The following is an 18,136-nucleotide window of genomic DNA, read 5'->3' as shown; positions in this document are numbered from 1 at the left end:
ATCGGTTATGAACGTGTTAATAAAAGAGGGCGGAGTCCAAATGAATGACGCGTGAGGAAGGATCATGTGACATAGTAAGAAGCCGTCACATAAACATTGCCCAGCACAAAGCTGTTTAACTAGTAACAGCGTCCGTGCTTATTTTCCTGAAGATTGACATATATTAAGAGTAGACTGCATATCAGCCTAAATGAGCGTTTTGTGGGAAGAACACGCGGTTTGTAGATGAGCAGCGTTATGGAGATAGAGATCTGCTGCCACCTACACACTGAGTGTACACTATTAATACATGCACAGTGGATGGGAAGCACTGGCTGTGACCTCCTCCTCTTCATGCATATAGATCCTCCTCCTAACCAGGACCAGCAAGTTGTCAAGAGAAGGGTAAAACGAGGATGCGTTTGGAGTCCAGTTACTCCCTTATCTGAGCAGATGGGTTAAGCTGTTAATATAGAATGAATGTATTGTTCTCTTTCTGTTCATTTAATTTTATTTTACTGTACTTTATTGGTATGCAAACATTACATTATTTTTTTTGCAGCTTGTCTCAAAACTTTTGCAGCTTGTCTCAAAACAGCGTGTAGCTCATTGCACACTTAAATTACAGACTCAGAAGATTTTTACCTGTAACTTGCATTTGTAATTTGTGATTTTACTTGTAATTTGCAATGACTTTTTTTCCTGTATAAGCAGCATGTGTGTGTCATCTTGGCAGGCCTGTTACTTTAAATCTATCCCATCCAGTAAGCACAGGTTGGTATGATAAAAACCAAATGGATTTAAGCTAATGTTCCTATCCCCTCTTACATGGCTCTCATAGCCCTGGGACAATGAGGTGAATGGCACTGTCCCATGGTGTTGTTCTCAGATCAGATGGATGTCAGTGTGCCTTGGTTTACTCCAGATTTAGTCTGGTGGTAATTAATCTTGTTAACAGATTTGTATTTTACACCTTGATCCTCCTCAGGGACCTGCAAAGATCAGCATTGCTGGAACAATAGACCTTCATGTGCTCAGCTCATGTTACAAATAATGCTTTGTGGGAAAAATCACTTGATATCTGTGTCATTCTTGTCTTTTTTCCCCCTCTCTCACCTATTTGATCCAGTGTCTTTGAGTGGTGGCTGCGTTAGAGATGTACTCACCACAGAGGAAGGACTTTGTCTCTCTGACGCTTGGAGAGCAGCACAGCCGCAGATACACCAACAGCAAGCACCGGAGACAGTCCTGCTGGAGGGTTAGTGGCTGGGGATTTTCTGCTTAAAATGCCATCTAAACTCTTTACCTTGTTTTGCAGGACAGAAATATGAAGCATTATGTATTTTTCATTCATTAGCGATGATGTTCGAAAGCTGATGGCTTCTAACTCTTTATTTGTTTGCGTAAATGAGTGCCATTTCCCTGTCTGCGAGACGTCTTGACATCTATTTAATATGCTGAAAACAAAATGCTGCCACTGTAGATGTTGTGTTTAGTCCTAGCCAAATCAGAGGTGTCAAAGCCCTTGTTTCTTCCCCTCTTTTATTTAATCTACTTAATTGTGTATACTTAATTATCTCCAAAAAGCAGACATGCACTCCCTGCTTAGCTAAAACACACTCGTTTTGCTTGAAAAAACTCACCTTTTAATTAAAAAAAAGTATCTTAAAGGCACAGTTCACCCAAAAATTAAAACTATGTTATGCTATTATTGAATCACTGTCACCACATGCTGTTATTTGTTTTTTCCTGGGAACAAGGAGGATCTTGTTCATGCAACAGCAGTTCAATATCATTTAAGCTTCAAATTGTTAACAAATTTTAACTTGGTCTATTCTATTTTAAATTTTAACAAAGTCTGACGGTTAGTTTAAACAACATATGGGAGAGAAAATGTAAGACTTTATTGAGTGAGCAATACCTTTAATGTCTTCCATTGTCTAAGACTCATGTCAGTTGAATTAATTAGGCTGATAAATAATAAAGTGGTCTTTATTGTGGTCTATAGTGGTTTTTTTTTTTTTTAATTCTGAATGAAGGAAAAATCTTATTTTTGTTTCCATGTTGCTGTATTTTTATTGCAATATATTTGGTAATCATTGCAGTTGTCACATCAAGCCATAAAATATAAAACTGCTGCACTTTCCTCCAATTGTCCTCAAATTTTTTGTGTTTGTTTTGGCAGAAATGGAAGCAGCTCTCTCGGCTTCAGCGCAGCCTGATTCTTTTCCTGCTGGCCTTCCTGTTTATCTGTGGGATTCTTTCCTATCCCAGCCTGACAGAGCAGTGGAGAGGTACTTCATACAGTCCCTTTTAATGACATTTCACAGGATATGAAAGGTGAAAGCACAAAAGGTGGATGATTGGTACAACCTCTCTGCCTGTTTACATTAACTGCTGGGGTAGACGTTTTATTAAAAATCTTGCCTTTTGCTGTTAATAATTTACATGGGATGAATTTATGTGTGTTTTCTTCTCCAGGACTCTCTGATAGATCGTTGAAGGAGGACTGGGTTGAAATGGATAACCAAGGTCTCAGGCCCATTCCTCCTGTCTTCGTCCCAAAGCTCCCACCAGGAGTTGTCCCGGGGGTCCAGGACATCCCACCAGAAGTGATGCCTGAAATTCAAAGACCAAGCATTCCATTACTTCCCAAACCTCCAGCTATGGTTAGTAGGAAGACTTCTCAGATATTATGGATAATGTAAAATAATATGGTTAATTTATATTTTTTTCTACTCTTTTGCAAAGGTTTTTACAGCTCCTGTTGAAAAGATCAGCTTAAACAAGAATTGAGCTGTAAAATATGTAAAATGTTAAATTTTCTTCATTCTAAATATTTTTTCTCAAATAAATAAATATTATTAAAAATTGTATTATTATATTAATAAATGAAAATGATACAATCTTAATTCAAAATAAAAGCATTAACAATAATTTTATATTCACAATGCATATTTAGTAAATAATTTAGTAAAGATTGCTATTGTTTCTACATAAAAAAAGATTAAATAATTATTTCAAAATTATTACTTAATATTAATAATTAAAAATATATACAATGTTAATAAAAAAAACATATATATATATATATATATATATATATATATATATAAGTTAATATTAGCAGTAATAAAGAAAATAAAAAAAAAATATTTTTTATTATATAAAAATAGTATTTCTAAATTCTAAATAAAAAATATAAACAAATATTGTTTTGATTATGAATATATTTTAATATTATATTAATAAAGTAAACCATAACCATGCTGATCTAAGCACATTAATTCACCGAACTTATAAAATACTAGATTAAAATAGATTTTACTAGTTTCTTCACCTACTCTTGTCTTTTTATGTTGTGTGGTTTGAATCTGCAGAGGAAGCCCCCTAGCAAGCGTGGTCCTCCAGCACTGCAGAAGCGAGGGAATGTGTCAGACTGGCAGCTGAAAGATGGAGAAGAAGCCACGGTCAAGAGAGATGAAGATGGAGGGAAAGAAGCAAAAACAGTCATTAGGTTTGGTCTGGTTACATTCAATAAATGAGGCCACTTTTTTTAAGAGCATTTTGATGATGATAATTTGCATTGGATCAGACATTGACATTTATTTGTTTTTGGCTTAATATTTAACCCTTTGAATAAGTAGAGGTATTAAAGCTCAGACAGTAATAATGATGTTTATTGGCGCTTTTTGCTATTAGTCTCACTCACACAATTGGGTCTCCTTACAGTGACAAATCAAAATATCACATTTTTTATTCCGCAGAAGAAATAAATGTGAGAGTGAGTAAATAATAACAGAATTGTAATTTTAGGAGGAACTCTCCTTTTTAGAAAGAGCAGAGAAATAAACAACAGGAGCTGAAGATAAACACTTGTTTACAGTTGAGCTGGTAACACAGAGTTGTGTGTCCTGTCGCGGGACTCCACCTCCTGCTCGTGTGTAATTGTGGTTATATTCATGAGGCGTGTGGGAGGAAACGGTGCTATTACGCTTGATGAATCACTGGGTTGGATCTTAGATGAGCTGCTGTCACAACTGATGCCACTTTTTGAATTCCTAGCTGGCGTGGGGCGATGATCGAGGCGGAGCAGGGGACGGAGCTTCAGTCTACTGCACATGGAAAAGAAGGAACCGAGGCTGATGCCGAGGATGCTGCCAACTTAAAACCAGGTATCAGAATTCATTCCACAATTTGAGGTATTTGTCTGTGCAGGTTTACGTGCTAGAGTTTAGCTTGTGCTTAAGATCAACTGTCAAAGACATTTGATCATCTTCTCAATATTTGTCTGTGACTTATTTGTTGTACTCGTTCACAGTGAAGGCCGTGGATCGTGTTGATGCAGTGCTGGAGGCCTTCAGGCACGCGTGGAAGGGCTATAAGGCCTTTGCTTGGGGTCATGATGAACTGAAACCCGTATCTAAGACCCATGGAGAGTGGTTCGGCCTGGGCCTCACTCTCATAGATGCACTGGACACCATGTGGATCTTGGGACTTAAAGACGGTGAGCCTTTTAATTAATAGTTATAGTTTCATGACCACTGTATGCAAATTTCAAATCTGTTCTTTGTTTTCTTTCAAACTGTCAACATGAGGGTGAGGTTTCTTCAGCCACAGGCACTTTTAATTCCCAGAAGTTGATTATTATTATAAGTGACCGTTTTAAACCTTTTTCATTTTTCTTTTTTTTTTTCTCCATCTTTCAGATGGCTTTTATGTATGGAATTTATTAATTTTGTCTTGCCACTTTAAAATAGAAAAATCCATCCATAAAAATCCATTTAGTTATTTACTGGGTAAAAATTATTTTAAAAAATCAAATACAGTGTCAGTGAAGTGCATTCTTGAGATGAAATATGATACGTGAAAAGCAAAGAAAATAAAGAAAAACCCAGGCAAATATTTTTACTTACATAAAATGTATTTTTTACGTGTCACCAAGCTGCAATTTATTTATTTATTTTTCTTTTTTTTTCAAAGAAAACTTAGGATGACCATTGCACTCTTTCATACTAAAAAGCCTTTATGATCAGATGTCTACATACAAAAAATTTCCATATTCTTTATTGGACATTGTTAGTAGACAAATTTAAATAAACTAGATAGTGTGTGGAAAGTATAGTAACTAAGCAATAAAAACTTCAAGTAATAATGGAAAAATTATATTTTTTCTTTATGTCCCTCCTTTTGTCTTTTCCTCCCTCTCTCTCTCTCTCTCTCTCTCTCTCTCTCTCTCTCTCATTCTTTCTGTAATAGAGTTTGCTGAGGCCAGAAAGTGGGTTGAGACAGAATTGTCCTTTTCCAAGAATGTGGATGTGAATCTTTTTGAGAGTACCATCCGTATATTGGGGGGTCTCTTGAGCACATACCACCTGACTGGTGACACTCTCTTCCTGGATAAAGCTGTAAGCACTTAGTATCATCTCCATTATAATTTATTTTTGTCCTAGTAAATGCGAAGTATAGCCATAAAGGTTGACAGCTTTTGGCTCATACAGCTAGGTCTTGTGATGTAACATTTTTAATAGACCACAGACCTCAATACATGTTGTCTCTTTTCTTGCAGAAAGACATTGGGTCCAGATTAATGCCTGCCTTCAAAACCCCGTCTAAAATCCCCTACTCTGATGTGAACATTGGTGAAGGAACTGCTCACCCTCCACGCTGGACCACAGACAGCACAGTCGCAGAGGTGACCAGCATTCAGCTGGAGTTCAGAGAGCTCAGCAGACTCACAAAGGACCCGCAGTACCAGGTACTTAATTTTTTTATTATTGAGTTATTATTATTTCACCATTTTATTTTTTGTACTTTAATGTAATTTTTCACATTTCAAAATATTTTATTTTATTTGAGATACGATGCATTCCTCTGTTTTCAGAATGCAGTGGAGGAGGTGACCAGACAGGTCCACCGATTGGAGGGAAAGCATGACGGTCTGGTGCCCATGTTCATCAACACAAACAGTGGGAAATTCACACGTCGAGGGGCCTTTACGCTGGGGGCCCGTGCGGACAGCTACTATGAGTACCTGCTCAAACAGTGGCTACAAAGTGGCAAGAAAGAAACTGAGTGAGTTAACATCAGATACAAATGCAGCTTTGACTGACCGTTCATAAATTCAGCACTTAGACTGAGTGTCAATAGCCCACTGGTGCTTTTAGCTAATGGGTTCCAGGGAGTTGGCGATGCTTTCTGAGCCTAATGTACTGAGGTTATGATTCTGGTCACAGATGGGGTGATATGATTGATTCCCATTGTCAGTCACTGAAAGGGTGAATTGCACTGAGAAAGAAAAAAAAAGACTGAGCATGTTTTAATAGTTAAATAAGTTGCATAGTTACAGTACATGGTACAGGGCATGTGCATTAATCTTGAAAACCTGGAGGTGACTTCAGTCAGCATTCACTATTAGATATTTGAATCTGATGTCTTAGTTGTTTCTTGGTGGAATTCGTTTTAAGAGGTCTTGAATTATATTTTGTATTTCAAGTGCAGATGCTTCAGTTGTGACCGTCTGCTCTCTAGCACTTAAAAACCTCTTGTGAATTCGACGAAAGGTGAAGTGTGTAATTGGTGCACATTAGAAAAACCCAATAGTCATAAAAAAATAATGCCCATTTTCAAACTGGATTTCTGAACTGTCAGCCATTGGCAAGTCAAACAGACCCATGCCAAACTCACACTATTTGTTGATACAAGGTTTCTCAACGTATTTTAATGTAAAAAAAACGAATGCAATATTTTCAACTGAATTAACTGCGTCACGTCTCATGGTTAAGTATTGAGTAGGGATGCACATCTGTATATTCTGTCTTCCTGTTCTCTCTGTCAGTGCGATTCAGTCTCTTGAGCTTGATGTCTCATTGTCTTTCACATCAGTGCTTCTGCTCACACCTGAGTCTCGTTTGCTGTGTTGACATCGTATGCACTTGCTTCTAGCTGATGTTATTTTTTTCATTGGGTTCGCTTTTGAATAATTCAATAAAAGGGTGTTCACTGGGGTTCAGTAGACACTGACTTTTAATGAGGTTTGATAAATATCTCTGGTCTGGAATATCAAATCCACTCAAGACCAGGTCAGTGATGGATATATTAGCCATTTACGGGGAAGGTGGTCCATTTAAATGAGCTCTGTATCTATCCTGTCTGGCTAATCTCACTAAAACCTTGATGGGGTTGAATTGCACCCCTCACTTTCTGTATGTTGGATTTTATACATCACAGACACGTATGAGGATCATCTGAAGTCTGGGATGCTCTCATGTACAATTAAAATGCAATAGTTTATTTTGCCTCTAGATGGCGAACTAAATCACTGCAAATCAAATGCAGAGGACGATGAGTGTGTGTCTTTCTAGGCTGCTGGAGGACTATCTTCAGGCTATAGAAGGTGTCAGAAAGAATCTCTTGAGACAGACCTCTCCTAGTAAACTGACCTTTGTTGGGGAGCTGTCCAACGGCCGTCTCAATCTCAAAATGGTGAGTCATAACTTCACCACATTTCTGTCACCAAGTATCGTTCTAAAAGGAATTGATCACCAAAAAATAAGGAGTTATATCTGGTATTATTTGCTCACTCTCATGTTGTTTCAAACTTGCATGCTTTCTTTCTCTCTCTGTCTGATCCAGGATCATTTGGTGTGTTTTCTTCCTGGCACGCTGGCTCTCGGTGTTCACAACGGCCTGCCTGCTGATCACATGGAGCTGGCTCTGCAGTTGATGGAGACGTGCCATCAGATGTATGCACAGATGGAGACGGGCCTGAGCCCAGAGATTGCTCACTTTAACCTGCAGTCCAACAACGGGCGGGACATAGATGTGAAGGTACATTAACCTATACAGTCACCACTCATTTCTGACAATAAACTCCCTGGGCGTTTGGAGCCGTGGCCTTAAACTGCTGATGCAGGTTTTGGAATGGATCCATCTTTCATTTTCTCTCCTTTTGCTTGAAATAAAATGGTAATAACCCCCACAAATGGTGCAGAAACTGTGTTCAGGTTGTGCAGTCAAGGCCTTTATGTTTATCTTTTCTAATATCTGCTATGAAGAATAAAAAATATTTCTGCTCTTAGCACTGATGAGGATGACTTTTTTGTTGTTGTCATTTTCCTCTCTCAATATGTGTGTGCAGCCTGCAGACAGACACAACTTGCTGAGACCTGAGACCGTTGAGAGTCTGTTCTACATGTACAGATTCACCAAGGACAGCAAATACAGGGACTGGGGCTGGGACATAATGCAAAGTTTCAACAAGTACACCAGAGTGAGTGAGAAATGCACAGTAATTTTGGTCTACATGCCAAAAAGTCCAGCATATTTCTATCATTTTGTAAAAAAATATAACAGGGATTCTCTTACGAGAGCTCTCTCGTACTGCGTCTTAGCTAAGACGCTACGGGAAAAGTCTCTTTTCACGAAATACTGAAGCAAAAAATTATCCTTAATTTTGTATTTTTGTAAAGCGCATTTGCAGCAGTACACAGCCATAGGCGAGACGGCTCGCTCGCTCATTGGCTTGTTCTGCGGCAACTGCACAGCCTATCGAGCGCAGGCTGATGCAACATCAGACCAATAAGCCACTTCCCGCCGAAACGGGTGTGGCCCAACCTATAAAAGGAGCTCGAAAAGGCTGACTCACCTGATTTTTCATCTCTTCAGCGAAGCTCACGCATCGCTGGATCACGAGGAAGCAAGCGCCGTCTGGAAGAGCATATCAGCAGGACGAGCCATCCTGAAGCCGCTGGCACCGCCGCCTTCCACTGCCGTTCCTGCTGCGCTATCCGGCGCACATATCCTTTATAATCCTTGTTCTGTGATATTCTGTGTGTGTGTTCGCCCTGCGACGCACATTCACAAAAGAGCTGCGTCTTTTTAAAGATGCCTTCGTGCGGCTCGTGCAGAACCCCGCTCAGCGAAGGAGATTGTCATGTCATCTGCGTCTCCAGTCTGGGTGAAGACCATGCAGCGCTCGCGCTCGCTGATGGCGGATGTCCTCATTGCGAGTTGATGCCTATGGTGACTCTGAGGACTCGCCTGGCATCCTTCTCGAAGCCTGCATCATCCGCTGCGCCGCAGCGCCTACCAGAACCGCCTCCAGCTCGGCCGAGCTCGCCGGTTCCCTCCGCTTCGCCGGTCTCCCCTGCATCGCTTCCCGATGCTCAGCGTCCGCTGCTTGCCGACGCGTCATCGGAGGAAGTGGATCTCAGGCCCGCGTCGGAGGAAGAAGACACGTGCTCTCTGCTTGCTTCGGGCAGTGAGGGTTGGGCGAGCTCCGTGGATCTCGCGCCCGCTGCTCAGAGGCCCAGCAGACGGGGGGATATCGATAAGGAGCTGATGCGTGTACTCTCGTTGGCCGCGGCGAGCCTCGGCCTCGAGTGGTCTGCACCAGCGCCCCCTTCACGTTCCCGGCTGGATGGTAGCTATCTTCCGGATGAGCGCTCTTCCTCAAGCTCAAAACACGCCCCTTTTCTTCCTGAGCTTCACGAAGAAGTGGCGAAGGCTTGGGACGCTCCTTTCTCGGCGAGAATCCGCTCATCTGTTTCGTCAGCATTCTCCACACTGGACGGTGCTAAGAACAGAGGCTACCTGTCACTTCCGCCGGTGGAACAGGCTATAGCAGCGCACCTTTGCCCGCCCTCTGCTGGACGGCGGACTAAGGCGGTGTTGCCATCCAAAGCCTGCCGCATGACGTCATCGCTGCTCGCACGGATATTCTCTGCTGCTGGGCAGGCTGCGTCTGCGTTACACACCATGGCGACGCTACAGATTTTCCAGGGCGATCTTCTCCGCAAGCTGGATGAGATGGGACCTGAAGCGATCTGTCTCGCGGATCTGAGGAGTGCTTCGGATCTCTCCCTCCGCGCTACTAAGTCCGCTGCACAGGCCATGGGACGGGTTATGGCTTCCGCTACGGTGGCTGAGAGGCATTTGTGGCTGACGCTTTCTGACATCAAGGAGTCTGAGCGCGCTGCGTTTCTTGACGCTCCGATAACTCCTGCCGGCCTCTTTGGATCTTCCGTCAACGAGTTTGTGGAGAGATTCGCCGAGGACCAGAAAGCTTCGCAGGCGTTCAAGCACTTCTTGCCGAAGCGCTCCAGTTCTGCAGCTAGCCGCTCTAGACCGGCCCCACAGAGCTCTCAGTCACGCCCACCGCCTCCTGCTGCGCCATCACGACAGCGTCAGCAACGCAGCTCGGGACCCCGTTCTCGCTCTTCGAGCCGTCGCCCCGCGCCGCGGAAGCCGCGGCAGAGGATTGCGGTGAAGCCAGAAGCCCCGAAAGCATCCTAGCACTGCTGGGAAAGCGCCGGTGTTCGAGTTCCGCTGCGGCCGAGCTCTCACCCAAGCGCGCCGCTGTTGCAGTTCCAAGAGTTGCGACTGCCTCAGTGTCTTCTGCAATGCGCAAGCCTGCACGAGTGCCCGCTTGCCTGCACACAAAAGCCGTTATCACGGCTACCCAGATGTTTCACAAAAACAGTGTTTTTTCTGGTGTTCCGGCCACGGCCGATGGTGCTATAAATGTTGTGATGATGCCCACTCCTCAGTGCCCATCTCCACATGTAAGCACAGCCCTACACACAGGGCCTGCGCTCATAATGTCGACTCAAGTCGGTCGCGCACACTACATAGTAAACGTGCCCACCCCTCAGTGCCCACAATTACTATGTCACACGCGTCACGTGGTTTCTGTAAAAACGAAACCCGTGCACGCTCGTCCGGCCACGGCCGATGGTGCTTTAAATACAGTGACGATGCCCACTACCCAGTGCCCATCCCCGCATGTAAGCACAGCCCTACACACAGGGCTAGCGCACATAAGATCGACACAGATCGGTTCTGCGGGTTTCGCTTCTGTAAAAACGAGGCCCGTGCACGTACATTCTGCACAGGCAGACGGCGAGTTGGAAGTGCACACATGCAGCCCACGGTTACTCGCAGATATATTGAGTCCCACGGGACCCGCTCAGCCTCCCTCCAGTCGGTTAAGCGCCGGAACGGGGTCGAGGATGAGCGATCTGCCCGCTGTGATCAGCGCGCTCCCCGCCTCAGATGCGCAGCACACTCGAGCGCCGCCGTTGCCCAGTCAACAGAGCGCGTGTCACATCCAGCCCTTAGCCATTCATGCAGATGCATGGTCAGCGCTTCCAGGGGTTTCGGATTGGGTGCTAGGCATTATAAAGAGAGGCTACTCGCTACAGTTTTCTCGACGCCCACCGCGCTTCTCAGCGCACGTCGAAACTACGGTCAAAACAGAAGTAGCACACATACTTCGGGCCGAAATATCAAAACTGTTGAGCAAAGGGGCTGTAGAGCCTGTGTCTCAAGCTCAAAGCGAGGGGGGCCTGTACAGCAGATACTTTCTGGTGCCCAAGAGAGACGGGGGTCTCAGGCCCATACTGGATCTAAGACAGCTGAACAAGGCATTGATGAAACGCAGTTTCAAAATGCTCACGACCAGGAAGCTCCTCGCGCAGATTCGCGGAGGGGACTGGTTCATGTAAATAGATCTGAAGGACGCGTATTTTCAAATACAGATAGCGTCAAACCACAGGCGGCTTTTGAGATTCGCCTTCGAGGGCCAGGCATACCAGTTTGCAGTCCTGCCATTCGGCTTGTCCGTAGCTCCTCGTACGTTTACGAGGTGCATGGATGCAGCGCTCGCTCCTCTCAGACTCAGAGGCATACGAGTGCTGAATTATTTAGACGACTGGCTGGTTCTGGCCCAATCACGAGCGGAGCTCGTGGACCACAGGGCCGTTTTACTCAATCACCTCGAGAAGCTCGGCCTCAGTGTCAATTGGGCGAAGAGTTCGCTGAATCCCAGTCAGACGATCCCGTTTCTGGGTAAAGTTCTGAACTCGTGTTCCATGACGGCGCGACTGTCACCACAGCGCACGATGGGCATTCAGCGCGCAGCGAGTTCTTTCCGCTGCGGCGCGACTGTGTCGACAGACGCCTCCACTTCGGGATGGGGAGCGCTGCTCGAAGGCAGACCGTCCTTTGGCCTATGGTCAGAACGGGAAAAGGCTGTCCAGAGGCAATGTCCCTACGGGCGAATGGTCTCTACACCCGCAAACAGTTCGGCTGTTGTGGGAGAGATTTGGCATGGCGGAGGTGGACCTCTTTGCGTCCCACGAAAACGCTCACTGCCCCGCATTCTTTTCCAAGAACGAAAGCGCGCTGTCACGGAAATGGCCGTGCTGCCCGCTTTATGCGTTCCCTCCCGTCTCCCTCCTTCCGCAGGTGATAGAACGGGTGAGAGAAACGAGATGTTCAATACTGCTTGTGGCACCTCTTTGGAAGAACCAACCATGGTTCCCAGATTTGATGCAATTAGCAGATGTCGCCCCATGGCCGGTACCGTTGAGGAGAGATCTCCTCTCGCAGGCCAGGGGCTCGATTTGGCACCCTCAACCGGAGTTGTGGTCCCTCCATGTATGGGCACTCAACGGTTACCCGCTGATCTCACAGTGGGAGTGCTAAATACCATCACTCAGGCTAGAGCTCCGTCGACACGACGTCTGTATGCCTCGAAGTGGTCGGTGTTCTCCAGCTGGTGCACAGCTCGAGGTTATTCACCCCTTAGTTGTGAGGTGACGGAGGTCCTCTCCTTCCTACAGGAGCTGTTGGATAAGGGCAGAGCCCCATCCACGCTCAAAGTTTATGTGGCGGCCATCGCGGCGTTTTCTGAAACGGCGTCCGGTCAGTCAATAGGAAGGAACGATTTAGTCATCCGGTTCCTCAGAGGAGCTAGGAGGTTGAATCCTCCCAGATCTCCGTCAGTCCCTATGTGGGACCTCGCGGCGGTTTTGGAGGCCTTGAAGGGTCCCCCTTTTGAGCCTATCCAATCGGTTAGCCTTCAGCATCTGTCGTTCAAGACAGTATTCTTGTTGGCTCTCGCTTCTGTGAAGCGTGTGGGTGATTTGCACGCGCTCTCGGTGAGCCAGTCGTGCTTGGAGTTTGGGCCCAATGACTCAAGGGTCATACTCAAACCTAGGCACGGTTATGTGCCGAAATCCCTCAACACACCGTTTCGGGCTCAGGTTATTGCCCTGTCCGCCCTGCCGGTGTCAGGGGAGGATGGAGACTCGAGTCTTCTTTGCCCTGTCAGGGTTTTAAGAGCTTATGTGTCTCGCTCTGCTGCCTTTCGGCAGACGGAGCAGCTATTTGTCTCATTCGGTGGACGTTCCAAAGGAATGGCTGTTTCGAGACAGACTCTATCCAGATGGATAGTTGACGCCATAGCGTTAGCTTACGCTTCCAGGGGCCTTCAGTGCCCGTTGGGCGTCAGAGCACGCTCCACAAGAGGCGTCGCCTCGTCGTGGGCGTGGTCTACTGGGATCTCCTTGCAGGATATATGTATGGCGGCGGGTTGGGCCTCGCCGTCTACATTTATCAGGTTCTATAACCTGGAGGTTCCCGCCTTGCAAGCAAGGCTGCTGTCGGTATAGAAGAATCAGGGCCCTGAGGGGAATTCTGAATTCATGAGCGCTATGCGCTGCCGACTGTTATATGGGCAGTATTGCGTAAGACCCGCATTGTCACATTGGTCAGGCCTTGCCTCGGCTGTGTGATGTCATATTGCCGCATCTACGGATGCTGCTAGATATGGGACGGAGGGCTTTCCCCCTTTTCTGTCCCGGACTCTCTGTGAGTCCCTCAGGTGACTGTGCACTGTAAATCCTGGGCGTTGCTTCAGGTTTATCGGTGTGTGATCCCTGCGCGCACTGCGTTTTACATCGGGTTCCCGTAGCGTCTTAGCTAAGACGCAGTACGAGAGAGCTCTCGTAAGAGAACGTACTCGGTTACTAAACGTAACCTCGGTTCTCTCTAGAAGAGCGAACGAGTACTGCGTTCTCTGCCGTGCGTACGATTCACTCTGGTTCGCTTCGGCGATGAAATAAATCAGGTGAGTCAGCCTTTTCGAGCTCCTTTTATAGGTTGGGCCACACCCATTTCGGCGGGAAGTGGCAAGAAGGGCGCGAAGCGCCCTTATTGGTCTGATGTTGCATCAGCCTGCGCTCGATAGGCTGTGCAGTTGCCGCAGAACAAGCCAATGAGCGAGCGAGCCGTCTCGCCTATGGCTGTGTACTGCTGCAAATGCGCTTTACAAAAATACAAAATTAAGGATAATTTTTTGCTTCAGTATTTCGTGAAAAGAGACTTTTCCCGTAGCGTCTTAGCTAAGACGCAGTACTCGTTCGATCTTCTAGAGAGAACCGAGGTTACGTTTAGTAACCGAGTACGTTTTACACTTGAAAAAAGAAAATTAATAATAAAAGGAGAATAGATTTATCTTTTTTATTTTCAGATAATTGTTATTTTAGTGTTATTATGCCATTATAGTATTTATTGATATTGATATTTAATTGTTTTTATTTTCAGAATTTTGTTTTGTGCTTTTGTAAAATTACAAAAAATTATGTAGCTCTATTTCGATTTAATTTGTTTTTATTTCAGCTCATTTTATTCTAGTTGCCAAGGTAAATTTGAGTTTTTCATCATATATACAGTACAGACCAAAAGTTTGGACACACCTTCTCATTCAAAGAGTTTTATTTATTTTCATGACTATGAAAATTGTAGATTCACACTGAAGGCATCAAAACTATGAATTAACACATGTTGAATTATATATGGAATTATATCCATAACAAAAAAGTGTGAAACAACTGAAAATATGTCATATTGTAGGTTCTTCAATGTAGCCACCTTTTGCTTTGATTACTGCTTTGCACACTCTTGGCATTCTCTTGATGAGCTTCAAGAGGTAGTCACCTGAAATGGTCTTCCAACAGTCTTGAAGGAGTTCCCCGAGAGATGCTTAGCACTTGTTGGCCCTTTTGCCTTCTGTCTGCAGTCCAGCTCACCCCTAAACCATCTCGATTGGGTTCAGGTCCGGTGACTGTGGAGGCCAGTGCCCGGTTGCATGAAACTCCTTAAGTGAGGGTTTCTCTGAGGGAGAAAAAATCCCTGAGGTAAGGGATTTCATTAAGAGCATTGCAAGAAACCTCTTAACTGTCACCCTTACCTAAGTGTTTATACTAAGCGTTTCACAGTAGTTTCTGACAACATACGGCAAAGATCGCCGTGGTTGCTATAGTTACTACCGCTAACAGTAAACAGAACATAACGAACCGCAAAGCCAAACCCTTGCTAAAATTACAATTGTATTAATATATTTTTGCTATGGATAGTACAAACATAACAGAAAACAAAAAAACCTAAACCAAACTGGACAGAGGACGAAAAGGCAATTATTGTTTTCGTAAGTGGTTATAATAATAATAATAATAATAATAATACTTTTCAGCCTTCCATCAACCATTCATCGTCTCCAAGGGATTATTACGATCATTAAAAACATGCCTTGGTATTTCCTCCTCTTCAATTAACACTAAATCAGCCATCATATTTGGAGTTTAAGTTGACTTAAGGGAGCTCTTTTGGTCCCTTAAATTTATTAAGGTGAAATGGTCACTAAGGACTTTGTAGCCACGCTGAAGGGAACACTTAGATAATTAAGGGGAAAAACTTAATAACAGCCTTAAGTTCCTTAAGGAAACCCTTAGGGTTTTTTCTTGCAACCCAAGTTTCACTAAGGGTCCCCTTAACCTTATATCTAAGGGATTTCTTAGCTTAAGGAGTTTCATGCAACCGGGCACAGGTCATCTGGCGCAGCACCCCATCACTCTCCTTCTTGGTCAAATAGCCCTTGATGCCTTCAGTGTGACTACAATTTTCATAGTCATGAAGATAAAGAAAACTCTTTGAATGAGAAGGTGTGTCCAAACTTTTGGTCTGTACTGTATATATATATAGTATCAGTATCAGTTGATTTTGGAAATCTATCGCACAGTATTGGATATTTATTTGTGCAGCTACATTGGATGTTATGCATTGTGTTCATTGCCCAATGAACAAAAACTTGACTTCTTTACTCGGTTCCTGTCCCAGGTCCCCAGCGGGGGCTATACCTCTATAGGTAACGTCCGTGACCCATTGAACCCTGCGCCCAGAGATAAGATGGAGAGTTTCTTCCTGGGTGAGACGCTAAAGTATCTCTTCCTCCTGTTCTCTGACGACAACGAGCTGATCAGTCTGGATAAGTATGTGTTCAACACCGAGGCCCATCCGCTGCCCATATGGCCCTCCACCTCGTGAGGGTGGAGGACAGAATTAAGCCAATCCTCACTTGCAGTGATGCAGGCTTCCAAAGGAAGTGACCCTTCAGAGTTTCTCTGCAGGAATGTTTCTGCTCTAAACTAAGGTGGCAGGTTACACACCAATCTTTAACTGTGCATTTGAGAATTATTTGAATGCGGTGACGCCCTTTATTCAGCAAGAAGATTTGGATTCACCTAGATTTGGTGGCAGTTTTATGGGTGGTAAAATAACTTAAATATTGTTTCCACTTTATATTTTACAAGACATTAACCTTGGGATGCCTGAAAAGTGTGACACTCTTGCATGTTGGACAAGCCCATTCAGCTGCCGCAATTTTTAGATGTTCCATCTTCCATATTTGGGAAAGAAAAAATTGGTGTCGTAAATCACACGGCAGACTGCTGAAATCACACACTGTAAAAAACACCAAGCACTTTTGTAAAAAAAAATTGACATTTTTTCTATGCGTACAGATGGATGATCTCAATGTGAGTGGCTCGCCTTTATTTTTGCAGGCTGTTACAAAATGTTTCCCTTTTGTGAGAGTCAGGATGCATTAGGGAACATATTGAGTACTTTACAGATTATCATCTTAAAATTTATTTGGGAACCCTCTGGGGTTATGTATTTTTCTGTTATTTATGTTGACTTTAGTGTGCGTACTTCAGTGAATGGTAATGATTCGATGTACTGGATGCCGCCCAAAGCCCTGCTTGAATTGCTGCACTGTAGATTTACTTTATTATTTACACTATTTTGAAGCTGTTGTGTGGCACTGGATGCTACATTTAGCTGTACTGCATTCAGATGTGTATAAATGTTCATTTGTTCATTCAAATTTCACAGCAAAACTACACTGAAAACATTGTATGAAGGATAAACTGTGTCTGATCAACCGTCAAGATTACATTAAAGCTACAACATTTCCCTTGTCATATTAGAACGCAGTGGTAATTTATATCCCCACGCTGCCATCTGTTTCAATATTTTAGATGATTGTAGACATTAAATGAATGAAAACACCATAATTTACTTAATCCAAACCTAAAAAACTTACTTCCTAGCCATTTCTGAATGAATTTCTCCTTTAATGTTCCACAAAAGAAAGTTTTACAGGTTTGGAATGACATGAAAGTGAATAAATGATCACATAAATTTCATTTTAGGTGAACTGTTGGTGTACAAATCCTTTATTTAGTCATATTTTCCAGTTTGTTTCTTAAAAAAAAAAAACAATGCTTGGAAACTCATATGCGCATCAATGTTCTGTATCAGCTGTTGAGTTTATCTGCAATTTATCTAAGTTTCTCCTATCATCTCATTTCTTTGGTCAAACAGCAGTCATCCAATCAAAACATTCAGGTTTTAACAAGCTGTCAAACTAGTGCAAAATAATCCTTTATCTAAAACAGTACATTTTCAGGGTGATTTACATTTGCATTACAATATGTCTGTTCCGTGTCACATTCCTCTTGCTGCTTCTAGTGGTCCGGTGTCAAAATCTGCACCGCTTGTGCCTTTCGATTTATAGAATACAGAGTGATAATGAGAGATGTCTCCCTGATTGCTTCTCTCGTCTCTTTGCTGCAATCAGCAGTTTGTGAGTACCGTTTGTGGTGGTGAGCAAGTGTTAAATGAAGGAGTGGACACAGATCTGATGAGGGTTTGTGAAGGTCATGTTGTTTTAGATGTATTAATATCCAGCACAGCTGAGCTGTTTTTCATAATGGTAACGATAAGAGAAGCTCTCTGAATTTGTTGACATCTGTAAAGTATAAAAATGAAAAATTGCTTAAAATGTACTCATCCTCAGGCCATCCAAGATGTATATGAGGTTTTCTTCATCAGAACGGATTTGGAGAAATTTAGCATTACATCACTTGCTCACCAATAGAGGAATGGGTGCCATTAGAATGAAACTTCAAGACAAACCCGGCATCAAGAGTTCGCTTGTGGGGGGGGGGGATACTGCATTTGGTTTTCC

General features: G+C 43.7%; 1 protein-coding gene across 1 annotated transcript; it reads left to right on the top strand.

The window, feature by feature from the left end:
* The first annotated feature begins 53 nt into the window (after positions 1-53).
* On the top strand, positions 54-17,323 carry LOC132130619 (endoplasmic reticulum mannosyl-oligosaccharide 1,2-alpha-mannosidase-like). Its single transcript, XM_059542387.1, has 14 exons — positions 54-384; positions 1,109-1,237; positions 2,165-2,273; positions 2,461-2,648; positions 3,360-3,496; positions 4,045-4,154; positions 4,301-4,486; positions 5,239-5,387; positions 5,549-5,737; positions 5,864-6,054; positions 7,344-7,464; positions 7,615-7,809; positions 8,120-8,251; positions 15,943-17,323. Exons 2-14 carry the CDS (start codon positions 1,136-1,138, stop codon positions 16,147-16,149), a joined length of 2,016 nt encoding a protein of 671 aa, XP_059398370.1. The 5' UTR covers positions 54-384; positions 1,109-1,135; the 3' UTR covers positions 16,150-17,323.
* Positions 17,324-18,136: the final 813 nt, after the last annotated feature.

The sequence above is a fragment of the Carassius carassius genome, chromosome 47 (genome assembly GCF_963082965.1).
Source record: "Carassius carassius chromosome 47, fCarCar2.1, whole genome shotgun sequence".
Lineage (NCBI taxonomy): Eukaryota > Metazoa > Chordata > Actinopteri > Cypriniformes > Cyprinidae > Carassius > Carassius carassius.
The sequence above is the reverse complement of the archived record's forward strand: the minus strand, read 5'-3'. Positions and strand labels throughout refer to the sequence as shown.

Bases quoted from the DNA above. Each gene is read 5' to 3' on its own strand.
- LOC132130619 (XM_059542387.1), top strand. From the start codon at position 1,136: ATGTACTCACCACAGAGGAAGGACTTTGTCTCTCTGACGCTTGGAGAG. The intron at 5,738-5,863 runs GTACTTAATTTT...CTCTGTTTTCAG, and splicing joins CAAAGGACCCGCAGTACCAG to AATGCAGTGGAGGAGGTGAC. The intron at 6,055-7,343 runs GTGAGTTAACAT...GTGTCTTTCTAG, and splicing joins AGTGGCAAGAAAGAAACTGA to GCTGCTGGAGGACTATCTTC.